We start from the raw sequence: 9,557 nt of genomic DNA, 5'->3' as shown, positions 1-9,557 counted from the left end.
CTGTAAAGGTCCGAAACTTAAAAGTAAATAAAGTCATGAATTAAATGCAGAAGTGAAATAATAGAGTTTATGGTTTACATTCCTTACATAATAATTTAGAATGCCCAATAGGACTACGAGAATGTCCATTCAAAAAGAACAAATGAAAATCAAAGAAATAAATAAAATGCAATATACTGAACATTTTAGTACGACTTTCACTAGCTTTTGAACGGAGTCTGGGTGGTGAACTATTCACAGCTTTCTTGTTGATCGAGATCTGAGTCTTGGTCCTCTTGATCTGAAATAATTAATGAAATGGTGAGTTACACTAGCCTAGTAATAATATCATACTACTCACCAATACAGAAACTGAAGGTTGATAAAAATTATAAAAATAACTAATTAAGCTCTTGATTTAAGTAAATTTATTTATAATAAAAAAAATTATTTATTACATATATTTACCGTTACGATATTTTTAAAATTGACTTATAGAGACAATAACTCAAATAACATTCTAATATCATATTCAAGTAAGTAAAAATAATATATTTCTCTTTTTATTTGTCTACTAGTATTATTGGGGGCCCATAGGGATGTTCCACTACATATGAACCAATATCCAACATTGTTAACTAACCAGCCGTCCCCATATCCCATCCGGTATGAACACCAAAAATACCATCCCTCAATACCCCGTCCGGTATGAGGGTGAATCAGGTCGTTTCTATACCTCGTCCTGTATGAACGCCAAAAATATTATTTCTTAATACTCTGTCCGGTATGAGATAACGTTCACGGTAGGGTTCCCTATGTACCCGGTCCATCCACCATCTCCTAGGATATTCAATAAGGCTGTCATTCATTAACTCACATGACCAAATAAATTTCCGTTTGTATATTAATTTTTAATTTCACAAATCAACCGTAAATCACACAAGATGAGCAATATACATATTAAGGAAATACAATTGAATCATTCAACCATTCTAGTATATCATCATATATTTAAAATTATAAATTCAACAGTCAGTTAAACAGGACAACAAATAAATAATTAACCAATTTCGGCTCTATTAGTAACTTGTAATTATTCTCAAAAAATTTTAAATTACACAAAATACCATATTATCGATTATTAAGCTTCAATTCTATAACAGAGAATAAGGTGAGAGATTTCTATCTGAATCGGTATACAAAATATCGAACTTTCTGCTGCACCTATCGGCAGTCTCCGAGTTTCTTAAATTTTTTTTGTAGAGATTAAAACATGCTTTACATACCTAAAAATACCCAAAAAAACTCAAAATTGGTGTTAAAAATCTTTTTCTGGCAAATTTCGGAATTTCGGCACGGCAGTACCGCCATGGTCCAGCGATGGCACCTCTATCTACGGCGGTGGTTTGTCTTGGCCTGGCCATTTTCGGCCAGTCTTGGCTGCTTTTGCCAGTTTTATACCAATTCCTATGAGAAAACACGTTAAGGGGTCTCGTTTGATCGAAAAAAGTAAAAAAAATAAAAAACCTACTAGCGGCGGAATTTTTCGGTGCGTCATCTCCGTCGGCTCACTTTCGCGGCTGTGTGTTTTTCTTTGGTCAACATGTAAAAAATAGAACGGTGAACACAATGGTGGAAAAATCGCACAAAATGGGAAACATGAAGGGGCCATTAGAGGAAGTTTCGGGTTTTACCCGCAGCGCCACCGCCAGGCTTTGCCCGCGGTTTCCGGCTCATCCGCCTTTATTGCTCCTATTTGGCCATGGGGGTGCTCAAATCAAATTCCAAGCAAATATGAGATTTTTTATCTTTTTTGGTAATCAGAGGTGGCTCCGGTGTGGCGGTGGTCGACGGTCGACAGTTGGCAGTTGACGGTCGGCTCCCTTCTCTAGCGACTGGCTCTTATTCTCCGGTAGGAGGCTGGCGGCTAAGGTTTGAGTTTAGCGTAATGCGAGATATTTATACCCATCTTGTGTTAATTTGGACTATTCATCGCATTTGATATCGACCGTTCGATTACGTTTAAAGAGAAAATAAATCTAGACCGTTCATCGTGATTTGATCTCAATCATACAATCGTGTTTAAAGAGAGAACAAATCTGAATCGTTCATTGTGTTTAATCGCGACCGTCCGATCACGCCTTAGGAGGGAACAGATCTAGACCGTTCACGTGTGCGGGAACGCTTCCAGGCCATTTGATCGCGGGGCACGCGGATCGCCAGCGTGGCCTCTCGGTAGCATTGAGTCAGCGTGCCTTACCACGCGGTGCGCTCCGATTCGTCAGGGTTGCTGACTGGGCAGTTCTATGTGGTGTAATTTTTTTAATTGCGCCTTGACCTCTAGTTTTCGATTTTTCTTTCAAAAACACCATCCGAACCCAAATTTTCACTCATTTTTCTCAAAATTATTTTCAATTTCATCCCCAATCTATTTTTTTTCCTAATTTTATATTAAATAAAAATTTATTAATTTCAAAATTAGATTTTTTATATAATTTTAAAATTTTAAAATTAATCTTGAATTAAATTTCGGGTCCGGGTATTACATAAAATATTTATGTTAATTCAGATCGAATAATCCATAAATATGACATTCAAAAAATTAAAAAAATTAAATCTACTCCAGATACAAGAGGGTTCGAGTTCATTCTTTATAGAAACGAGTTTGCATCCGAGTTGACTTTTGATAGAACGCATCCCAAGCTAGCCCAATATTATCCCTACTTATAATATATCTTTGTATAGTTTATGATACATTAGAAAATACTATCACTCATTATGTATTGATGAAAAGCTGAAAAAAATAAAAGATAAACATACTTAACCAAAACATATTCTCTTAATGCACATTTTTCAAGGTATACTTCTATCTTGTTGTCTGAGACAAAATAAAGAGAAATTGTCCTAACTTTGAAAATAAAAAGGAATAAATGAATCATCTCAGAGTCATGACCCCTACTACTTCACTTTATTTTTCCTCCACAAATACACACTTGTAAGTATTGATTTTTAGTCCACATGTTTAAACTAAGTACTCTTAGTGATGGCATATTAGTAACTCTCACTAGAATGTTCTATTTAAGATAATTAAAAAGTCTTAAAACTTATCATAGAGTTATTCTAATATAAATTATTCGAATTAAGTTAAGATAATCTAAATTTAAGCCAGAGCCATAAAGACTAAAATAAAGATAATGAAGCTGAGCAACATGCCTATAAAGCAGTTGGCACACCACCAAGGAAAGGTGGTCTACCACCAAGGACAGGTGGTCTACCACCATGCCTTTCTCTCATCTTTTTCCTTTTTATGTTATGCTCCACCGCATGACAAGTGGCGCTAGTACCCTGTGACCGACATATGTTGCCTTGTTTTTTGACAAAGTTTTCAATCACAAGATTACCATCTAGAGCTATTAATGCTCCTTGTATAAATTTTTAACAAAATAACAATTAGATATATATCGACTAGTACTGGACACTGCCCTTATTTCAGTTATGAACACCCCAAAAAATAATGAATTACGGCCTTTAAAAGATAACAGCCGGTAAAGTAGATTTAAATAAACTCAGCCATGTGAAAAAGAGACTTTTCATTCACAACTGTTTAACAAAAGAAAAATAAGCTCTTGGTTGAAGCATTTTTTATTCTTCTTTTGTACTTTTTTTTTTCATTATTGTTCTTAATTTACTGTTTCCTTTTTTTTGATTTTGAATTGTCTTACTTTATTGTGTTATTTTCTTATTTCACATAAAAATAAAGTGTAACGGCCCCAGAAATTTAAAGATGAAATGTATGTATTAAAAAGTTCTAAATGCAGAAGCGAAATAAAAATTCTGATTAATATCCCTTACACAATAATCAAAACGTATTAAACGTATGAAAGAATAAAATAACTGAAGTAAACACTTGTAATGAATGCTATAAATAAATCTATGAACTTCTTAGTCATCTACTCGCCGTCTTCCTGCGGGACAGGCTCGGGAACCAAGTCCTCCTGATCTGAAATGGTTAAGTACGGAATGAGTTACACTAGCCTAGTAAGGACATCACACTATCTCACTACCACATGAGTAAAGGTTGGTAGAAAGCAAAAAACGACCAATGGAGCATAATTTATAGCAAATTCATTTATCAATAATAAAAACCTTTACTGTCCACTTACCTCGGTGAGATTCATGAAACAATTTATTAAAACAATTACATCATAAATATCATAAAATCATGTACACTTTGTAACATAACACATATCAACAATTTATTAAAACAATTACATCATAAAATCATATACACTTTGTAACATAACACATATCAAACTCTCATTTTTCAATCATTAGACAACAACTTTCATCTTTTATCAGTCTACTAGTATCCATGGGGATCCATAGGGGGTCCCCGCTACACGTGAACCATTCACATTAATAACTTAATTCCAGGGCCATCCCTATACCCCGTCCGGTATGGGCGCCTAAACCATAAGCCTCAATACCTCATTCGGTATGAGGGTGAAATGGGCCGTCCCCATACTCCGTCCGGTATGGGCGCCAAAAACACATAAGGTCTCCATACCCCGTCCGATATGAGAGACCACGTTCCCGGTAGGGTTCCCTACGGACCCAGTCCGTCCACCATCTCTCAGGATATCTAGTAAGGCTGTAGCCATTATCCATTTATCAATTCACGTACCTTTTTCTATTTTTCTTGGTCTCAATTATCCAATCAAACATAAACATGTAAACCAATAATGAACACCAAACAAGACAATACAACATCGGGTTCACAATAACTCAAACCATAATAAATGAAATCGTAATTCATGCATACAAAACCATAGAATAAACACATCAGATACTATACTGGATTTAAAACTGTAAAATAGATCAAACAACAACTGACCGAAAAACACATCAGATTCGGGCTCCATTAGCAATCTTAATTAATTATACATATCTATTAATTCATAAAATACCGTTTATCATTTATTAAACTTTAATACCGTGATAGAAAATAGGGTGAGAGATCCTTACTTGTTTCGGGGTCTGAAATCAGCTTTACACTGCGCCTACGGGCAGTCCCTAGATTTTCTGAATTTTTTTTCTCAGAAACTGAAACACGCTTCCAGTACCTGCACGTGTCCCCAAAAAACCCCAAATCAGACCCAGGGCCCTTTCGGCCAATATCGAAATTCCGGCACGGTGGCTCCGCTGTGCTCCGGCGACGGCACCGCCGCCCGCGGGGACTATCCGCCTCAGGTTGGCTGTTTTCGACCGAATTTGGCCAAACTTGCATTGGTTCCTGCGATAAAACAACCCTAGGGCCCTCGGTGGGCCAAAAAATCACGAAAAATCGAGACTTACCGGCGGCGGAGCTCTCGGGTGCAACGGCTTCTTCGGCGCGAGTCGCGATTTGATGTTTTGCTCCGGTCAACCTATAGAGAAAAGGACGGTGATCACAGTGGTGTAAAAATTACATCGAACGGGAACCGGAAAGGGCCTCATCGGAGGCAAAAACTGAGGGAAGCCGCGGTAGTGCCGCTGGACTTCAGCGGTGTTTTATGGCCGATTGGCCGGTGGTTTAGCTTCGATTTGGCCATAGGCGGATTCAGCATCGAAAAACGAGCTAAGGGGAGAAAATTTACCTCGTTTGGCGGTCAGAAAATCCTCCGGTGCGGCAGCAGGTGGCGGCGGTCGGCTCCTCCGGTGACTGGTTCTTCTTATTCGGCGAGGGTACTGGCGGCTAGGGTTTGGGGTTGGGTGTGGGTGAGGTTATTTATAACCTTCCCCTTTTAATCTCAGCTGTCCATCACGATTTAATCTAGGCCGTCAGATCGCGATTAAAATGAAAATAAATCTGAGCCGTCTATCGTGATGTTATCTGGGCTGTCCGTGCGTGATTCAATCTGGGCCGTCCGCACGCGTGAGATTTGGGCCGTCCGCACGCGTGAGATCTGGATCGTTTGATCGCGTGCACGCAGATCGCCCACGTGGCTCCATCCCACGTGGTCTCCAGCGTCAACTTCCTTGCCACGCGGCATGTTCTGGTTAGTTGGGGCTGTTGACTGAGTTGCTGACGTGGCACAACTTTTTTAAATTGCGTTTTGACCCTCAATTTTCGATTTTCTTTTCAAAAACACCCCAAAATCCAAATTTTCATCCCTTTTTCTCAAAATCAATTTTAATTAAATCCCAAAAATAATTTTACCATATTTTTTATTATTATTATTTTTATTTATATTAAATTAAATTAAATTAAATTAAAATTTTATAAATTAAATATTAAAATAGAATAAAATTAAACAAAAATTCTAATAAAAATTAAAATAAATTAAATAATAAAAATACAAATTTTGAGTGTTACATAAAGGGTTTTGGAGCTACACACACCTTAGTGTGGATTTTAGTATGTGTTTGTAAATAAATATGTATAAATCATTAGCTTTATAAAAATCAAACAGCCTGCAATAAGAGAGGGACAAGAAACAAAGAAGACTCCTCCAAACAAATATAATTCCCCCGCCTGATACGAATGGGCAATTTCAGTTTCAGAGCAGGAAACAGATGCAACAGATGAGCATTCACAAGACACAATAACTTTCAGCTAACCAGCTTTCACTGTTCAGTTTTGAGCCTTATGCACTGCTAGCTCATTCAAGCTAATAAAAAATAAATTACTTTCAGCCAACATTACAGCAATCAAGATAATGGAGACTTCGTTATCCACCAGACAATTTGATGACTGTAATAGTTCAAATAAGTAAAGAAAGCAACCTAACATGTGGAATATCTAATACTTGTACAACAGTACTTTCATATTATTAAGGATGATGAATATAAAAACTTATGTACAAATTTTGAACATTGATGAAATAGGTAACAACATGAACCAGTTTTAATACTGTACTGTAATCAAGCCACTTTCAGACTTGCAGGCAAGGGTGTTCAAGCAATTGTGCCTACACAGTATGCGAAAGTGCACACAGCCAAATACAAGACTAGCCTTATACGCTTGGGAGGCTGTTGAAGTTTCACCATTCACTTCCAATCAAGCATGTCCAATAACCATAAAACCTCTTCTTTTGAGTTTGCAGTATCACAGAAATCCATTTCAATTCCAAAAACATCAATTACACCTTCATTTCCCTTCCCATCTTCCATGAAAAGCAAAGAGATCCATGCCCGGATGCCTGAGATAAAGGGATATTCGGAAGAAAAATCAAGGTAATCAAATGCAAGGGCCCTATAAGCTGTTCGATCTATGTAATCAAACATTGATTTATTAATTATGCAAGCAACCTTATTGGAATCTTTCCGCCCCACGAGTACAGAAACACTCACAGTCTGACTCAAAGGAACAATGAACCTTGGCTCAACAGGTAGGGTCATCTTATAATCAGGACCCTCAAGGTGGAACCTGAGCAAGTCACTTACTCCAACAGGTGGGATTTTTATTCCAGCTTGAAGGACAGGACCTGGAACAACTTCTGAGAAGATTAATTTATCTTCAGCCCAAATGTCAATAAAAAATTCCAAGTTCTCAAACGAAAGTCTGGGAGGGGGAAGCGTCCGACCCTGTTGACGCTTGTAGAAGGTCCGATACAACTTGTGGTACGTCACAGTTGGGGGTTTAGGTTGCTTGCAAATGGAAGGCCATCTCTTGGCACACAAACATTTCCAGAAGTAATCATCTCTTGCTATATCCCTCCACTGCTTACACACCATCATACAAGAAGAAAGATCTTGACCATCCAGCAAAGGAAAAACCACCTTCAGAACTTCTTCACTGCTCATTTCAAATTTCTGAACAGCAACTCTATGCAGGATGACAGTCTCTTCTTGCAGCTATTTAACACCCTGGACAGCCAAAAATCCCGGTACATTCAGCTGAGTATGCTATGAAACCAAATAAGATGGGATTAGTATACAAAAACTACTTATTTAACAGAAACCTGATCCAGAGTATCAATGCATACTATGGGTGTGTAAGAGAACTGAAAATATAGTGAAGTATGAAATAGCAGCAAATAAGTCATGCATCGTAAACATTAGATGCAAAACATGCAAATCACCAAACTAGAAGCTCTCCTGGTTAAGCAGTCCTCACAGTTAACTCAGAAGGCCAAAGTACCTCCTTTAACGAAATGATACCGCCACAATCAAAGTCTCCTAGTAGAGAACCTTGTAAATATGTATTAAAATAAGCACATGCATTTGACCATGATTCGCCAATATCTGTCAATATCCACACTAATGAATTTGCCAGAATAGCAACAACGCTGCTTGTCAACAAAATGGCCGTGGAAAAATCATTTACAAATTACATGAAAACAAATATAAAATGGAGTGAGAATCTTTAGTTGCAACTGAAGTTCACATGAGATTTTGGAATCAGATCCAACATATGTATTTTCTTAATAATATGATTAAAAAACAGAAACAGAATTCTTTAGTCAGATTAGCTACTTGACTTCACTGGTGAGAACAGTATAGAGAACTCAGTTTTCAATACAGTGCAAGAATTTCAAGGGAGGATTTTAACTCCAGAATCAGATTATTCCCTCGCTTAGTAGAAAAATTAATATCAGGAACCAAGTGGCACAAGATCCGAAAGAATAAACAGAGAACCAGACATAAGAAATAAGTTACGTTAAAATTTGTGCACAACAATTCCCATTACATTCGGTTGTCACCAACACACTTTACATGAGAAATACCAATTAAAAACCCAAGAATTCCACGTAAAAAGCTGATCTTCCGTTAAGGTGAGAAAAATTTCACTAACCGTGCTGCAGTTGTTCTCTTCAAAGCAGAAAATTAGACCAAAACTCATAAAACTTCCCCAAATGCACAGCAGAAACCATGTACATGGCTCATATCAGTCATAATCAAACAACAGCAAACAAACAAAAAATATCCCCCCCTCTTCCTCAATCGGAAGCTAAAGGAAAAAATTCTAACAATCTATAACTGATACTGGAAATGCCAAGTTTCCCCATCCAGAAAACAATCAGTATACAGAGACATAGTTAGAAATAAGAAAACAGAAAAAGAAAGACGAACGAAACCTAAAAAGGATTGAAAAATGAAGAGTGTGAAAGTAAGATAGAAAAGAAATGAGAGAGATGATTAGTTACCTAAATTATGGTTGGAATTGGTAAAACCCTAGAATCCGTTGAAAGCAGAGAGTGGGAGAGAGAAATCATCGCATAATTCTCATGCCTTAAGGAGAGAGAGACGGGAAAAAATTTGACGAATACGTTTAGGATTCTTTTTTTTTTTTTTTTTTTTGGTTTATTTAATAAACAACGACTTTACTGGTAACCCAAAACTTTTTCCTTCTTATTTTTTAGGTTAGAAATATGAATTTAATTGATATTACTCCTTTAATTTCGTATTTTTATCTAAAATTTCGTATTTAATACAATACTTATGGTAAATACAAAAACACCAATATTTTGCTAATGGAATATCTATTAGTAAATAATTTAATTTGGTAAAAATTAACAAAATTTTACATGGTAATTTTTTCAATCATTTCAATATAACAACAATGTATTATTTTAGTTAAATAAAATAATTTCTGT

The 9,557-nt window shown here is 36.6% G+C and overlaps 1 protein-coding gene across 4 annotated transcripts; it reads right to left on the bottom strand.

Annotated features, from left to right (window-relative positions):
* Positions 1-6,752: 6,752 nt before the first annotated feature.
* Positions 6,753-9,265, bottom strand: LOC110825987 (F-box family protein). 4 transcript variants are annotated; one of them, XM_088216996.1, is made up of 2 exons: positions 9,108-9,265; positions 6,753-7,866 (listed from the first exon to the last, which is right to left on the bottom strand). In XM_088216996.1, exon 2 carries the CDS (start codon positions 7,762-7,764, stop codon positions 7,009-7,011), a length of 756 nt encoding a protein of 251 aa, XP_088073122.1. In that variant the 5' UTR covers positions 7,765-7,866; positions 9,108-9,265; the 3' UTR covers positions 6,753-7,008. The 4 variants fall into 4 exon arrangements, with proteins under 4 accessions (XP_088073122.1, XP_088073124.1, XP_088073123.1 ...); XM_088216998.1 differs by having other exon boundaries at positions 6,753-7,827; positions 9,108-9,258; XM_088216997.1 differs by lacking the exon at positions 9,108-9,265 and adding an exon at positions 8,756-9,085.
* Between the last annotated feature and the right edge of the window lie 292 nt (positions 9,266-9,557).

This window comes from Carica papaya, chromosome 1 (assembly GCF_054855325.1).
Source record: "Carica papaya isolate Zhongbai chromosome 1, ASM5485532v1, whole genome shotgun sequence".
NCBI lineage: Eukaryota > Viridiplantae > Streptophyta > Magnoliopsida > Brassicales > Caricaceae > Carica > Carica papaya.
Note: the sequence above shows the minus strand (reverse complement) of the source record. Positions and strands in the feature narration are given on the sequence as shown.

What these genes read in the sequence shown, in the direction of transcription:
- LOC110825987 (XM_088216996.1), bottom strand. Translation starts at nt 7,764, where the DNA reads ATGAGCAGTGAAGAAGTTCTGAAGGTGGTTTTTCCTTTGCTGGATGGT.